Source organism: Aythya marila, assembly GCF_965140915.1.
Source record: "Aythya marila genome assembly, chromosome: 3".
Classification (NCBI taxonomy): Eukaryota; Metazoa; Chordata; class Aves; order Anseriformes; family Anatidae; genus Aythya; species Aythya marila.
The window spans coordinates 36,725,191-36,742,279 of record NC_139044.1 but is presented as its reverse complement, the minus strand read 5'-3'; the positions used below and the strand labels follow the sequence as shown (position 1 = coordinate 36,742,279).

The following is a 17,089-nucleotide window of genomic DNA, read 5'->3' as shown; positions in this document are numbered from 1 at the left end:
CACAGGCTTTCTGACTTTTCTTCTGGGTGACTGTTCTTTCTGATGGTCTAAAGCAGAACAAACTCTGCTTTGTGCTGGGATGCTCATCAAAAGCAGCTAAAGTTTTCTGCACCTGTCAGGCACGTGCTGACAGTATTGCATTTCAATACGCATGAGAAAATCATTGCACTCAGAAAGGAATTCAACATGTGAAAGATGGTGTAATAGCTAGTGCCCAAGAAAGCCAATTGATGGAAGGGCCAGTTGCTGGCAGCTAAATGGAAGATACTCAGCATGTGCTACATTTAAACATACCAGCTTCCTTCCCCTCCTCTGCCACTCTCTTTTTTGGATTCAGACTACTGCTGCTGGAAATAATTCCCAGGTCCCTGGATGTGCAAACTGTGTACTCAGTACAGAAATAGTTTAAACGTGATAGATCTCAGGAGCATCCCTCCCTGTGATGGTCAAAGACCTGTAACACCCAGAAACATATTCCATTTAAGTAACTTGTGAACCGCCTTTTGGACAATCTTTTATCTTGCCGTTCCCAAAATCTCAGATAGCTTCCTTTCAAAATGGCTAAAAAAGGAGCAAGCTTTGCAAACCTGTGATCCCCCAAGAGCAAGTTCTTTAAATAGCTCATGGAAAATGAATAACCTGATTGCAGAGCTGTAAAAACCCAGGGCTTTTCCATGCCTGAGTGGTGAGATTCCTGAAGCCCCTCTCTTGGGGAGGGGCAGAGAGAGAAGGTCTAGTGGGTGTAGTTGTTTGAACTCAACATTTTAGATAAATTCCCCTCATAGTAACAAAATTCCTGATCACGTACCCACATATTACAAGTTAATCAACTGTTAAAATGATATCACATTTGTAATCCGCATCTCTTTTCCTCTATCTCACCATCCATAAACTGGTGAGATGTTTTTCTTAATTTTCCCTCTCTTCCCTTAGTTATTGAGCATCTAAACTGGACTTTGGGGGCAAAATCACACTAGGTGAAACTCTTCTGTACCATTTGATTCTACAAAACAAAATGCAGATGCTGTACCATGACTAGAGGGAAGTCTCTTGACAGCAAAAAAGGCCAGAACTTCAATTCAGCTGCTGCCTAAGCTGTAGACAAACTGTCAACACTTATTAGGCTCTGTCACTTCTCTTCTTGAGGGCTGGATCAGTTTTACAAGGACAGGCACAGCACTTACCCCTGGCTGCCCCTCACAACCACCTGAGCTGGGCAGCGCAGCCTGTAGCCACAGCAGTTGTTTGGACAGTGACTGCTCACGGGTTTCAGAGGACATTAGGAAGCCACCTTACACAGAAGTGGTGCTTTTCAGCAGCAGGTGAGATCAACGTAGTCCAAAGTGAAATCCTGGACTAAACCACCTTCCATTTCATGCATTTTTCCATACAGACTTGAAGATCCTCCTATGCTTCTCCTCCTTTGTGCATCAGTAGCAGTCCAGCCTACCCAGCAGTGTGGTGAGGGAAAATACCACAGGGCAACTGAAACCAAGGGCATGCTATTAAAGAAAAGAGGGAAAAATGGACAACGGGCAGACAGGGTAACAGATTACATTCTGATTTAACGCTACACTGAATGCAGTCAGACTAAGATCCAGACCCAATGATTTGTCATTCATTCCAGCTTAATGAGCACCTCTGCTTAATGAGCACAGAGGGAACACTTAGCATCAATATTTTCAAGGAAACAGTTTTGCTTGTAAAATAGCTGCAAACTGCATGATTCTTAATAATTTTTTTTGTTTGTTTTTAAACATCAGTGCAGTTCATCACATACTTCAGTTTACACAGGAAAGGTACCAGAAGGTATTTCCATAGACTAAGTAAGGAGCCGCCAGTTCCTGCTCCATCTCCACAGCTCCTGCTGGGGTAGTGCAGTAGAGCTCTATTGCACCCAGAGAAACTTTGGAGAAAAGTCTCCTGTTGCAGAAGCATCACAGAGCCAGTAAGTTTAAGCTCAGTAGTCTCAGTTCCCAAAAGTGTCAGTAAAGGCAGCATTCATTATGAAGCTGAATGCCTCAGGGAGGTGAGAATCTGCAGTCCAAAGTGGAGTCATTCAAGCTCCTGTGCAAGAATTATTTCCACCAGCATCCTTCAAAATGCTGGAGGAGGTAAGAGCCATCTATTTCCCTCACTACCCAACTGGCTGCACCTCTGATGTTTTGGCCTTCAGAAGCTCAGAGCAAAATTCGGCCTCCGAGGATGAATGGAAAGGGGCTCTAGTTTTTCTAGCAGGGGACGCCAGTGTGAAACACAACACAACACAACACAACACAACAACAAAAAAACAAACAAACAAACAAACAAAAAACAACAGATTTGCATTCATCTTCAGGTAAGAAAAGATGTGAGACACCACGCAGGATGTTGTAGCTCTTACTCATGCTCTAGGACCCCCATTCTACTTCATTCATACACACATTGTTTAGAAAGGTATATCAGCACTGAACTGCTGTTTTTAGCTTCCTTCAACATACCTAGCACTGATGAAAGGTTCTGTAGAGAATGTTTATATTTTGCAATATGTCTGAGGTAAGGATGCTCTGGAATGAACAGGAGGAATACAGTAACTGTCATCTCTTGCATTACAGTTTCAAGGCTGCATTTGCTTCCAATTATTGAGCTAAATAAATACCAGCAGTTAGGATATCAGGTAGATGGTTAATGATGCACACTGATGACAGGCACGGGGAGAGCAGCGGAGATGGGCTGTTTGAGCTTATGCCTGAGCTGCGCTGAAACAAGATGCAGGTGCTTTTGTTTTGCATTCCAAATATATCCTTGTTTGGGGCTGCATGTAGAGCTCCCAAACTCAGACACACCTGTGGAGAGGATTTATGCAAACAACAGTCCTACCAGTAACAGTCCAACCTTTGAAAGCAGATCAAAGAAGGGACGAGTAGAGCTACAGCTCTTGAAACCTGACCATACCGTTTGTATTTACCCACCTCTTTTTATCTCTGCAAGAACAATGAGTGAAATGGAAAAGGGAGGACTCTGAACACTTTCTGTGTGTGCATAGTGAGCAGGTTTAGGAACCCCAGAACATTTTTTCCCCTGAAACAATTTAATTCTCAACTCATTTGCATTTATGGAGTGGAAATGTTGAAGCCTCACAAAAAAAAATCACACCATTACAAACTACACTCTGGCTTCAATAAAATAAAAATTAAAAGTATTTGACATATGAAATAAAGGTTTTGAAGACAAGAATACAGGGAGTCTATGTCATATGATCCATGCTAGTAGATCAGAAATTGACCTGCAAGTATAATACAAGGAATGTCTAACTACCAGGAAAGTTCTCCTCTGAACTCCTGATCAGAAGTTTGAAAAAACTTTGCAAATTCTTGGAGAACAACCAGGGAGATTCCAGTCTGGGAGACTTGAACATAGCACAGATCCCATGAGAGCCAGGCTAGGTTACCCATACCTACCTCATTTTTTGTTTAGATCCCCTACTCCACTGCTAGTGAATTACTTCTTCAGGGGAAGAGCCATTCTGGACCAGCTGCCATACAGCTATGGGGCAAGAAGACATGAGACTAAACAATTGAGCCCTGCAGAAGTGATGTGCATGGCCCAACTCCACATCCAGCCTCAGACAGACAGTGGCTTGCGCCCAAGGCAGTGGACAGGGTGCCCAGCACTGCACCACAGATGCTACATGGATGTTCTGGGTTGCTTAGAAGTTGCTTGAAGATGTTTCCATGGCATGGTATTTTCCTGTGTAGAATGAACTTAGCTCCTTCAACTCAACAGTCTTGCTGGAATCTAATATGTGAAATTGCTGTTTTCCTTTATTGCACTTACTTTGGTATTAAGGAACACCAGGTTACAATCATGGACTTGAATCTAACATTTTATATACAGAGTTTTATGAGGAAAAAAGGGCAGATGTGCAAATAAGGTGCCAAGGTACATGAACAAGTTTTCTTGCTTCATGAAAGCAATTGTCAGCCTATGTAATATTTATGAAACCAAGAATTGCATCTCGGAATCAAAAAGCTTTAACACTTTGAATGGCATTGCCCACTTCACTGACCTGCAGAAGCTAAGTCCCACAGTGCATTTCTGATCAATAGTATTGGGCCCCCAAATCCCTTGGCTAACCAAGAAGCTCAATTAATGTCCAACTTTTTTTTTTTTTTTTTTTTTATGATGCTGGTCTCTGTGTCACACCAGAGAGCAGCCTCAGCAGAACCAGATGTTTGTTCCACTTGCTTTACAGAGACGTTGTTTTCATGTTCTTTTCTGTTTCAGTCTCTCGTCGGTGTCTCTTGGTTCTTCTTGACACACCCCAGATGAGTGCAGAACCCACCAGGACTCCAGCTACCGCTGCCACAATGACAGCCCAGTAGGGCACCGAAGGCTCAGTTTTCTCCGAGTCGGGAACTGAATTCCTGAATCCACTGTTCCTCACCGTGGAAAGAAAGGGTTTCTCCTACAAAGGGAGATCAAAGGTTTTACTGACCACTTGGCAGGCAGCGTTCAGACAATATACCATCACCCCTCCCAGAGATGCAAACTGTCAGTCTCTAGACAGACCGTCAGCTGTTTCTGCCTTCTGTCTTAGCTCAAGCTATTTCCTGCCCTACTGCCTGAAAGTTCCTAGAAGAAAAAAAAGGAGAAGCCAGTCCAGAAACAGCACTGATGGCATCATTTCCAAATCTGTTTGCTTCAGGCAACCAAATGGAAGTATGTAGACTCATTAAAACCGGCTTAAAGTAGAGGCTTTCCACTGCAGTAAGGATAATTCTTTTGCATTGAATCCTCAGTATAATTTCCAATGTGTAACAAAATAGGAGCATATTTTTGCTATTTAAAACCTTCACAAAGATATTCTTAAAAAAAAAAAAAAAGTTATCCATAAGAAGAAAAATAAAAATGGACAAAGGAGAGTATGGGCTGGCCTCTCGGCCTTTACTTACTGGGGTTGGACACTTGAGTTTTGATCTGTCATAGGTAAAGTTGTTGTAAGTCTGCTTTTCACCAACTGGCTCCATCTGAGGAAGGGAAAAACAATAGTAAACAATGAGTTTTTTTCTCCTTGGTTTCCTGACTTGGGTGGCTACAACTTTTCATCCAATCTTTAGGTTCTTGCATCAATGAAGAAGTGCGGGAGAAGGTGCATAACAGGAAAGCTTCCCAACATTTTAATATTGATGAACTAAAGACACTGAGAATCTGATGTACTGTCTGCAGAAAAACTCCCTCAGGAAGCAAGGAACAGGAGAAGCCTTTCCTCTTTTTGCACTAAGTGTAGGAGAAAATAACCTACTAGCACATACTCTGCCAAAACAAAGTGGTTCACTATGTGCCCAGGACTGCCACAGACATCTCAAATGACAGTATAAACCACAAAAAGAAAACAATCACATGACAGAAGCACAGTACTGAAAGAAAGATGCCTAGGTGTCATGGTGGTGGAAGCAGCTCCAAAAGCGATGCAGAGTTACAGAGACGGGATAAGACAGTACCAACCTTTGCAGCCTTCACTCAGACAAATAATTCCCTGGGAGTTCTAGCTAAGGCTAAGTTCACAAGACTGCAAGAAGTGAATTAAACAGAGCCTTTTGTATCATCAGTTGTCAGCAAAGCTGCATTAACCGAACATAGGCTCACTTTGAGTCCATTTCAAATGCAAAGTAAAATATGTCCAGGCTAATGGCACAACATCTGTGGTTGGCAAGGACTCCACATGCCATCCGTTACCATAGTTAAGCTAACAAGTAGGAGCCTGATCAGTCACGTTAACTGAAGTGTTTACAACTGTGTATGGACATGCTTGAAGTAATGACTTGAGGACTGGCCCGTAGAGGACTGCAGAATTGTCATCCAGCAGTTCTGGGAATACAGTGCAGAGGGCTGCTGTTGCTTCTGCTGCCCTGTATATTCACATCTACTGTTCTCAGGTGATTGAAGTGTCAGCTGCATGCTGGAGAGAAACAACACCCTGACAAACCCAACACAATGTGCGGAAAAATTCTAACTAATCAGATTCCCATACGGAAACACTGGGAATACTTCCTCTCTCTCGTCTGGTAATACAAAATAGAAACAGAGACTGAAAAAATCAAAGGAGAGAGATGAACCAATGCAAGATGCAGGGTCTGGTGCCTTACGTATTAAAAATATGACTGGAGAAGGGAAGAAAGCTAGGAAGTTCAGAGAAGATGAGAACAAAAAACAGTGCCAGGTTATGCTGATTGCCTTGGGGTCCTGCTGGACTCAGGAGTCCTAATCATTTGCCCTGCCTGCTAGTTAATATTGTGGAGACTGAATTTGGTAGTCTTATTGCACCTTAAAGTGAACAGCTCAAATTCCAGTGTGATTATTTGTAAGATATGTGGTTCGTCTCCTGTAATGTTCTGTCTCACTGCTTATTTGTAGGTAATTGTAATGCTGCCCGTGATAGACCCCTTGGTAAGGAGTCTGGCATAGAGCAGGCAAAGGATGATATGATGCAAAATTCTGCAGCGAGCTTTTTTTTTTTATTTTATTTTTATTTATTTTTTTCCCCCACTTCAGCTCTGTGATCTGTACCTCAGGAGCAGCATTAACTTCTGAGCTCTGAAGATGACAGCACCCTCGAGCCCCTGAGTGTACAGAACAATTTCTTGAAGAAACACATGGCTCTTCTAAGGGCATGTAGCAAACGTGGTGGCTTAACACAAGCTAAACATGCTGTCTGTGTGCTCTTCTCCTGGGCCAGGGGACCGATGAGGTGGATTTGCAACCAAAGGGGACCTGTTAAGACTACAGCATTTTCTGACTTCAGAGAGCAGGAGCATGGTTTGCTTTGCATGAGGCTGGAAGGGCAGAGATCTCCAGGGTGAGGGAGAAGCTTCCTAAGCCATCCTCACCCATGCATACCCACGCAGTGGCCAGGCACAGTCTGGCCCTTTGTGTGTACTGACAAGAATCCATGTCATTTGGCCATAAGCCTACTGCTTGCTGAGCTTTTCAGGGAACTGAAAAACAATACAGCCTCACAGTAAGCTTGCACAACCTCTCTGTGCATGGACAGCAAATGAAAAGCCAGGATGTGTTATAAGAACTAGATTTATCTAGGGAATAGTCCAATCAACACGAATCGACAGAGCCCTGTGGATTGAATAGTTGTACTTTGCATTAGTAAGAAGCCAATCTCCACTACCCAATAGAAAGCTGTGTCAATATTCTTATGTGCGTAGGAAATGAGTGACAGTCTGGACAGAATAAAACTCCAGTGGCTTAGAAAAAGGACTGATCGTGATTCAGGAATGAGTAATGGCTGACAGGAACACCATGTGGCAACAAACCCACTTTAAGGCTACCATATGCCCAGGTACTGCCTCTTTCTCCTTGGACTTGCAGCCATGCACAATTTGGATGTTGGTTGCATTTGCCAGAGGTTTCTGGGCCATTGTCAGCCCTGCTAAAGCTATGAAGCCTACCAGGCTGCCATCAGCTGGAGTACCAGACAGTGAAGCCTGACATAGAAAAACAGGCAAATTGGCGGAGTGTGTACAAATCTATTATTCAGCACAAGTGCATGTACTGTTTTCTGTAACCCTGGACCTACAGTTCATATGCTGGACTGGGCAACTGCATAGATTTCTGCCCTGGATTTCCCAGCCCTTATGCTGAAGTTCATTCTGGAATATGCTGCAAGTTTCTTATCTTGCTCAAACTTTTAAGTAAAGTGAAAAGAAATTCTCCTCCATTTATGCCTGTTTCTTGCACAAACCAGGATACTGCATTTCTGCTTGCACAGTGTGCTTGGGAAGTGCTGTTTGTAAGACAAGAGGAGGAAATGTCCCCGTGGCATGAAAATGCCATAGTCTTCCTTCCACTATGGGAAACAACATAGTTCCAAAAGTGACTGTTACCGTGGAGTTATCGAGTCCAGCATATGCCTCTTACACACTGTGCCAGCACTACTCAGAAGTTACCATTTCCCCTAAAACAGCAGAAGGAATGTGACTGCAAGTAGAGGAATCATAGGTATGATTTCAGTCCTGCATTAGTTTCAGTGACTCTGCTAGAACTGCCTCAGATATTAGAGTGGGTGGTACAACATGTCCACACTATTAATGGCAGCAAAAATTAAATCACTTGTTTGTTTTCATAATAAATCTAACAGACTTCACCGAAGAAAGGCAAGCTCATTCAACAGACATTTTCAGGAAGCTGCAGGACTGCATGTTTAACTGGGCTGATTTTTGCTTTAGTGCATATTAATTACAAAATCAAAAGGGAATTTTTCTCCAGAGTACGTTGAAGCTCTCAGGGTTTCTCATTTTGAATGAGCAACAGCTTATACAGTTTTTTTAATGAGCAACAGCTTATACTTTTTTTTTTTTTTTTTTTAAATTGCCTTGGGTTGTGTTCCCAAGCAATGCAGACTGAGAAGGATCTCAAGTTCAGTAGTCCTCCTCTTGTTAGCAAGAAACAAAACTGATATGCTCACTGTTTTGTTTTGGACACTTTTCTCATGACCTTTTGTTGGGACTCCTACCCCAAGCACATGGGGATCTGCTTTGTAGCCACTTACCATGTTATTCCAGAGAGCCATAGCCATCTCAGCATAGCCTTTTCTGCTGAAATGAAAGCAGTCTGCAGCAAAGAAACTCAGATCTGGTTTGCCATCCTGTAATAAAAGCAAAATACATTTTTAAGCTCACTTTAAGCTTTGAGACCTGACAATATCTAAAAGTGTATCCAAAAAGTGCACTGAACTTGCCGTACCCCTTTACAATTTTGGTATCTTCCTAAAGGCAATATGCTTATGTTTTGACAATGCAGATGAAGTTTGGTGCTTCTAACTGTGGGCAGATTACCACATCTTGAGATCTTTTGTGTAATGCATCCTGCTCAATTTCACACTGCAATTTCGATAACAAATCTAGACTTGTCATTATACCAATATTCACAGCTCTTATGCTGACCCTGCCATCGAGCAATGCTCCGCACTGAACAGAATTATTTAAAAAAAATCTGATTGCTTATTTTTGCTTGTTAAACTTCCACAATTCAGACACAGGCTTAAAATCTTTCAGGTGTTGAAACTTGTGCTGAATTTCAGGAAACATCAAAAACTGTGGGTTTATCCAGCTGAGGCAAATGTCTGTCTTAGGGAAGATCTGCCCAATCACTGTCAAAACGATAACCATTCTTTGGACTTGAAGGCTGGCAGAACAAAACAGGGATGATATGACAAAATAAGTATTATGTAAAACTGAATAGTTTTGACCAGGATTCATGCTGAGAATTTGTCCTTTACTACAGAGAACATGCAATGCTAGAGCTGGAGAAAAGAAGGGAGAATCAGCCTTTGACTTCAAAGGCTGCTTGCTTTTTCCAGCCTTGGGTGAGCTAGGGATAAAGCGTACTTCCCCATGTGCTGGTTTCCATGTGAAGGTAATCTGAACATATACAAAAACCTAAATTGGAAAAAAATTCTGGTGAAGGCCAACTAAGCCCTCCAACAGCGGAAGCAAAAGGGAACATGCAATTCAGATGAAACTAGAGGGGGCCTACATTTTGTGTGGCCACTGCACACGTTTGTGTGCTGCTAGACTCTGCAAAGGAAGAAAAAACAGTCCTTGCCTTATGGATCTTACTGACGTAGAAATCAAGACACTGGTCCTTGCATGATGGGAAAGAAAAATGGGACTCACCCTATCCAAGGGCAACACGGTGTTTCGGAAAAATGGCTGCACAACAACTGCAAAGTCCTCACGCTCTTCGTACCGACCACTGTTAACCAGCTGTAAGGCTTCAGCCTGTATGGAGTTGCAAAGTTAGAAACAGAAAAGTAACTCGCAAGGCTCATCTACCATTTATCAGCTATCATAAAAACATGCATATCATACTTCTTTCAATGTAGGTAAGCATAGCTCATTAGTACAAATCCAGCTGAATAGGACTAAGCTTTCCAGAGAATGGCAAAGAAAATAATTTGGAAGAGATTTTCATGAGTAAAATGCAAAGAAATGAGGATAATTTGAAATGTAAAGTTGCTTAATTGGGGGGCAAAAAATGTATTTCATACCTCACTTACTGAAATCAGTGCTTCACAAGCACAAGAAGATTAAAGTTTACAGAGAATTAGAAAAAGGAGTATGACCAAAATTTTTAGAAGTGAAGGATGAGTTCAGAATGCCAACTTGAGCCGTTCAAAGCATGTTTAATTTTTCAGAAAGGTGTGCTTGAAATAAAATAATGCATAAACATTGAAAATCACCTGTTACTTTTGAAAACTATGGGCACAGACATTCATATAGATAATAAAAACATATAATTATTACTTTCCAGCTTATGGTTATAAACTCTAAGGCTCCTGGTCATGTCTCAGAGCAGTTCTAGACCCATTCCCTTAGCTAAGGAAAACATTCCCCTGGATAGGTTTATACGAATGTTTAAGGTCCATGTTTTCCAATATGGACCTTTTGAGCAGCCACTGCCAGAGACAGAATGGAGGAGTGGAGAACATACTGTGATCTGATAGAGCAATCCTTGTATTCACAGGAATAATGATAGAAAAATCTTCTGCTCCAGTGTCTACTTACAGCCTTTGTTAAATTTGAGTGAATCTTAAACCCTGAGGCTACGAAAAGTTAACTCTCGGATAGCAAGCTGACCCATGGTAAGCTATCTGTGTACTAACTCTTAGCCCATGCCAAAAGAAAGGAATATCAGGTTAGTTTAGTTCATTTTCTTTGCTAAGAGTTATGACAACAGAGCTGACGCAAGGTCATTTGTCATCCTTGCAGTGGCATGTTAATTCATGTGAGCTGTTCAATGGATTCATAACAGACACGTATCAACAAAACAGCCGTCATCAGTAACTCCTTTTCAGCTGTCCAAACAGCAACTGGAAACAAAACTGGTTTCAATCTGCTGCCATCTCAGAACTGAGCTCAAATCATAAGGCAGCAAAGACTTGCACTGCTGCTAGCCAGCTAGCAGGCTAGGGTTTTAATTAAACTGTAGCCGAGCTATTTCCAAGTCACCCCTCTCAGTTCTGAGGATGTGTGAGAGGAAGAGGAGTGAAATAAGAGATATGAGACACAATAGAAGATGACCAGTTACAGAATCAAGGTGTTACCTGAAAATCTCTGTTAACTCTCTTAATTTCTTGTAGTTCAGAGGAGTTTTCCTTGGGGTTTAAGAAGCATGGGCAAATATTCCTTCAATGAAAGAAATACAAAAATTTAAAGCCAACCCATAGTAGTATATGCAGTGTTTCAGCAATGTGTCTGTTCAAGAATCTCAGAATAACTGCTCAAAGTTTACATGCAGAGAGAGATCCTCCTTGTTGACTTACGGAAGGACAGATACTTCAGAAAAAAAGTTCTTATTGAATTAGTTTTCAGGGAACACTTGTCACAGACAGTAAGAGATGCAAGACTCACAACTCTTAATAATCAGGTAAACGCACTTATGTCACACATTAGCAGCATATCATGTTTTCCAATGAAAAAGATAACACTACATAATGAATCCAGCAGAATTTCAGAAATCTGGGGGTTTAAAGGTAAAAAAGATAAATTGTTCACATGATCTGACTCCTCAGACTACTTTGTTTCATTCTGTTACCCCTAGACCAAGAGGTAATAACCTGTAATTCACTGAAATACATCCTCTAAGAAGGTGCCTAGCATTAATATGAAAACATCAAGCAAGACAGTCAATTCACTAATTTCCCCTCTAGTGTGTTCTAGCAGTTTGTCAACTCTATTATTAAAAATCCGTGCCTTACTTCATTTGAATTCAGTAGGCACCAGCTTCCAACCACTGGTCTGTTACACCTTACTCTGCTAGACTAAACATCCTTTTTATGTCTGTGCTGACTCCTCTGAAGGTGCTGCTAATTTCTAAATCTATTCCCTCAGTTGTCTTTGAGATTTTGGCTTCCTCCATTTGGTGGGAAAAGGAACTCTTGGTCATGCATTGTGCACTGCAGCCCAGCCTGCACCACAGGTGATGCAGCACTGAATGCAAAGAGAGGCGTCAGGGATGTCAGCCTGAGCTGTTGAGCAGTGAACAGCTAGGTGAAAATGGCTTTGAAGTGCAGTGCTATGGCAATTGTATAGTGATTTATGCTGTGATATGCTGCCTTAGAGCTAAGAAAAGCGACGACTGACTGCAACCTACAGGTGCATGCCTTTTAGCTGAAGTATTGGAAGAAGTAATAGAAAGTCAATGCGAACTGGTGTTACTCATCTAAGGGCAGCAATAAAAATGGCTCAGAAAGCTCAGTGTGGCTATCTTACTGTAGTGGCAGTTTGGACTGATCAGAAAAGAAAAACACACCAAAAAAAAAAATAAAAATCCAAGCACTTTAAAGGTGAAGACCTGTTCTGCTCACTTACATTGCTGTCAGAGCGCACTCTGAAGAGCTTGCTGCGATCTGACGCAGCCCAGAAATCTCCAGTATCTCCACCATGTTGACAAAGACTCTTGGAAGCTGCAGGGATTATAATAAACAGACATACCGAGTCAGAGAACATGATACCACTACAAAGCGAGAACCAAGTGCCATCCGCAGGTCAGTGAGTCAGTGCAAACTCCACTGGCTGCAACCAATGGCATGCGCAAGGGTAATGTATAAAGGGAGCGGGAAGGAGACGTATAGTGGATGTCAGCCAAAAAATCCCTGGCAGCTAGCACAAGCTAGCTGAAATGCTGCTTCACTCCCTGGGGCATTTTCATTTTCTCTAGGGTAAATGAGACTTTGCACAGTTGGTTTAGCCAGCAGAACCAGCAGTAAGGCTGGGATATGCTCGGTCCATGGCAAATAGACCATGCAACACATTTTTCCTAAAACTGCAGCCCACTGTCCAGGGTATTGTCTAACACAAGTTGTTAGGTTGCTCCTTAGTGCTGCATTATGGCTCCAGCTATTTGGAAGATAACCTCGTATGAAACATAATCACTGCAAGTCTATCAGAGCTGAGGAAAAACACCAGGGTGCTTGCCAGGAACATAGCTTGCTAGGGTATCTTAAAAGTTTACCTCATCGTAGAAAACATCCAGAGCGTCTTGGAGGTGCTTTACATAGTTTTGCACTGAATAGGTTTCCTGTGTAATTAAAAAAATCAAAATAAAATTGGATCAGTTTTCATTTAGTAACTAAGAAGTTTAACTGTTTTATCTGAACAGCTGAGTCCACAGACTGTCTAGTAGCGAGGTGTCCCATGGGAAGATATACCAACTCAGTGCTCCTTTCTCCTTCTGATGGCAGATATATTTTTGGATCAAGAGGTTTATGGCCACGTGCACAGAGGTTGATAGTGCTTGTATTTCCACGGCACTAATGTATTCACTTAATCTCTGCAGAAAATCCAGAGGTATAGAATAGTTGTGGGCAGAGTCTTTCCCTGATTAATCACTCCATAAACAACTTCTTCAGATTTCATGTTGTCTTTTATGGGACCCAGACCACATTACGATCAGAGCAATACATTTCACGGTTTGTTGGGTTTGCTTTTTTGTTGTTGGTGCTTTGTTTTTGTTTTTGTTTTTAAACTTCCAGTCTGGGGAAACTGATATGAAGGCAGCCAGACCCCACAAAACCCATTGGCAAAACAACTTTGTGAGTGTAGTTATAGAGGTGCAGCCATGGGGGCCAAAGAATGCCTACAGCAGTCTCTATGGTCAGTTTCTAAAGGAAACTGACCATAACTGAGAGAACGATCCCCAATTATCTCAATGAGCTGGGGCCCAGGCCCTCATAGCCTGTGTTATGGGAACCTTCTCAGAGGGGATGGCTGCTGGCAGTGAGGTAAGACATCTTTTTCACTATAAACTGATGGTATTTCATTTGGTGTCATTCTGAAGTGAGAAATGGGCATCCCCAGTAATAACTACATGGAGGCACTTCCCAGAATAAAGCTTCACTTGTGTCCCCATAACAACACACCAAAGACACCACGCTGTCTTGATTACTTTGTCCAGCTGAGCTGGAAGAGCTCTTCAGTTTATATCTTTGTTCAATATGGGGAAGATGGATGGTTCTTAAATAATGCATTACTCTGGAGCTATGGTGCCCCAAAATTAAAAGCTGTGCACTTCTTGCTGATACAATACAGATGAAAGGAGCAGTAGTCCTAAGTGCTTTTTAAACCAAGAGGAGCTTTGGCTCACAGAGGGAGAGAAAGGTTAAATTTCCGGGGCTGGTCACCTGCCAAGCACCCAAACAAGCATGCCTGCTTCAGAGATACAAACCTTATCAAAGCAGTATTCACACAGGTCATTGCCTCCAACGAGGATAGTGATCAGCTTCCAGTCCTCCTTGAAGTTAATTTCCTTGCGGCACATAAAATAAACAGATTTCAGTTTCCATCGCTTAGGCATGTAGAGGTAACATTTACAGATGCAAATGCAGAGGGTACAGACAGCCCAGCAGAAAAGAGGCACGCTGAGTTAAGACAGCAGCAGAAAAGCGGCTGTCTGGGGCTACGTGCGAGTTATTTGCTAGCCTAGCTGCAAGTCACCTTGGCTTCTGGAAGGGTATCCCCTCCGGCAGACAAGGACTGTCAGGGTGGCTGAGCACAGGACGTGCGTCTGTGGCAGCAAGCGTGCTGAAATAGATACCAGCCTCGGGTCAGGGACAGGCAGGGGACATTTGCCAGCCACGGCCAAGCGCTGCGGGCAGCGTGGGGACGAAGAGTGCTGGGAGGGGATGCTGGAATGACCTACGGGAGCTGGGGAACTGGAGCTGCTGGGGATCCCTGCCAGCTGGGCAAATGTTGCCCCTGTAGCCAGGAGGGGAGAGGGGTGCCCCAGGGAACAGAGCAGATTAAAATAGAAGAGTCCAGGAGGCCGGTGACTTCACTGAGCTCATATAAGGGCAGCTGCAGCATCCACGTCACCACAAGCTAACAATAGGCGCTGCTGAGAGCTGGATCTCATCAAAACATTTTGTAGCTTTCAGTACAAAGAAAGGAATCAAAGGCAACTATTTTTAGAGCGGTGCATTTACACAACAAACATCTGCGAAAGGATCCCAACAAATAGAGAAAGGGCCTGGGAATCACCCATAACTCCGAATTTTCCTCCTTCACCAACACTTTGCTCAGAAAGCTTTTCATGAAGAGGAAAAGTGTGGCACGAAGTTAACCCTCTTCCTTTTAAAGATGTGCAAAAAGCAGTGAATACAACAAAGACCCAGAGCCATGTACTATTTTACTGAAGAGCCATGCCAGCTCCCTTCACTCTGCCAAACAATTGGTAACTGACAGTGGGGCTAGCATGCAGCATCCATCAGCAGTGCTGGCACACAGAGACACATGCTTTAACAAATCCTGCTTATGCAGTACCTTCCTTTCCCATTCAGCCGTAGCCAAGGAGCACCAGGCACTCAAATTCCCTTACAGGGAATACTCTGGAGCAACAAATCACACCCAGTCAGACACTCAGACAAATTCAGCCCACGCTTGGAGCAGGATAGCTTCAGCTTTCTCCCATATTTCCCTCCTAAACCTCAAACTACAGCACCTGGCACTCTGTTAAAAACGAGCTGCCTTTTTGGTGGGTGCCCCTTGCAGCCCTCAGCAGCAACAGAAGGTTGGTCTCCAACACTAGACCCCTGGCCAGTTCCCCAAAAACCTTGTGACGTGGCAGGGATTCAGCCCATCCTGAGGATTAGTCTCTGCCCTGTGTGTCTGCACACTACCTGTGTGGCTTTGCATGGGTAAATCTTAATCTCCTCATAGTAATGACTAGTCCCTGGCACACCAGAGACAAGGACACTGATTTTTCTTTCATCCGTAAAGCACTCATCACTGCTTGAATGTCCCATCAATTAGTCATCTCCCAGAGACCACGCGAGCGCTGAGGGGCAGCCCAAATATCCAACCATGATGTTTCTAAGGAACAGTCCACTTACCGAGCTGCTTCTCATTAGCTCCACCAACTCACGTGCTTGGGCTGACATATTGCTGTAGAGAGAGGACAGAAGCAGTTTTGGTGCATGCTCTGAAAGCACATCATCGTTTTGCTCTCCCACTCCTCACTTCAGGGACCTTTAGGAGCAGCAGAAATCAGTGCAGAGAAAGTGATGCTTCAGAGGGAAGAGCAAGTAGAAGGACCATGGAGCAGCATCAGCAGCACAAATAATCTGATCCAAAAGGGCTTCAGTGAGGATGGCTGCCAAGTGATGGGCAACTGGGATGGATTCTACACATCTCAGAGCTCACTTAAATGCATTTTGTTTGGAGAAAAACATGAATGCCCACATGTACAGAGACATTTAGCTGCATAACTCCTTTTCTAGTTGTGTGTGTGGGGAGTCTGGTGCTTACACAGAAGCTGGGCACCTAACCAGCTTTCCTGACCTGGCCTTCAATTCCTACAGCCTGTCACAATGCTGGAGGATATTGCTTACACTGTGGAATCACTGGGCTGGAGATTCCCAGCTCAGCTGTAGGCAGGGTGCAACACCCACAGAGCAAAGCACAAGCCATGCTGAGACACCAGCTGGAGACTTGAGCTCCTGACATACTGGGATGCAACTGTGCTTGAGCCCTGCCTATTTCCAGCAGCTACATAAATGTGGCTACATTATTTGCACTCCCAGAGCCATAATGACTGTGCTGAGCCTTTGCTCAGGGCACCCATGAGGTATTTAGTAGCTGCATAGGCTTTGCTAGCTACCCTGAAACTCTCTTGCAGTAAATTTAATGACTGTTAGAGGTGTCACAGGCAGTCTTGGAAACATTCTGTGAGTATCCATAGAGCAGGCAAAACATGTGCAATACAAACTTTTATATATTTGAGTTCGTAACAGACTAGCAGAGTTTTCCTTCAAAAAGGAAGAGGAATCAATTCCCAGCTGCTCACTCTCTTTGAACTAAAACCAAGGATAGTTTTTAATGCCGTTAGGGTAGCAGTGGGCCTCTATTTGTTAGTTTGGGGCACGTTTCCCAGAAGTCAAGGAATAACTGAGAGATGGTCATGAACTTTTTCTCATTACAAACACAGCCTGAAAATGAAGCAAGGAGCTGCATACCAAAGGCTGGGCAGAAAAAGGTACCAATAGAATAGGAAGCATAACTAAGGCACTGACTCAGAAATTCTGCACAAAGATCGAATG

At 43.2% G+C, this 17,089-nt stretch overlaps 1 protein-coding gene across 1 annotated transcript in view; it reads right to left on the bottom strand.

The window, feature by feature from the left end:
* Positions 1-3,808: 3,808 nt before the first annotated feature.
* Positions 3,809-17,089, bottom strand: part of PLB1 (phospholipase B1) — a gene marked incomplete at its 5' end in the record, with an annotated part of 73,866 nt that continues 60,585 nt past the window's right edge. Inside the window, 9 exons of the mRNA XM_082758175.1 lie at positions 3,809-4,447; positions 4,935-5,009; positions 8,543-8,638; positions 9,669-9,773; positions 11,099-11,180; positions 12,366-12,460; positions 13,009-13,074; positions 14,221-14,301; positions 15,884-15,935. Of these exons, the coding sequence (XP_082614301.1) occupies positions 4,229-4,447; positions 4,935-5,009; positions 8,543-8,638; positions 9,669-9,773; positions 11,099-11,180; positions 12,366-12,460; positions 13,009-13,074; positions 14,221-14,301; positions 15,884-15,935 (871 nt within the window). The 3' untranslated portion in view covers positions 3,809-4,228. The remainder of the gene's footprint in view (positions 4,448-4,934; positions 5,010-8,542; positions 8,639-9,668; positions 9,774-11,098; positions 11,181-12,365; positions 12,461-13,008; positions 13,075-14,220; positions 14,302-15,883; positions 15,936-17,089) is intronic.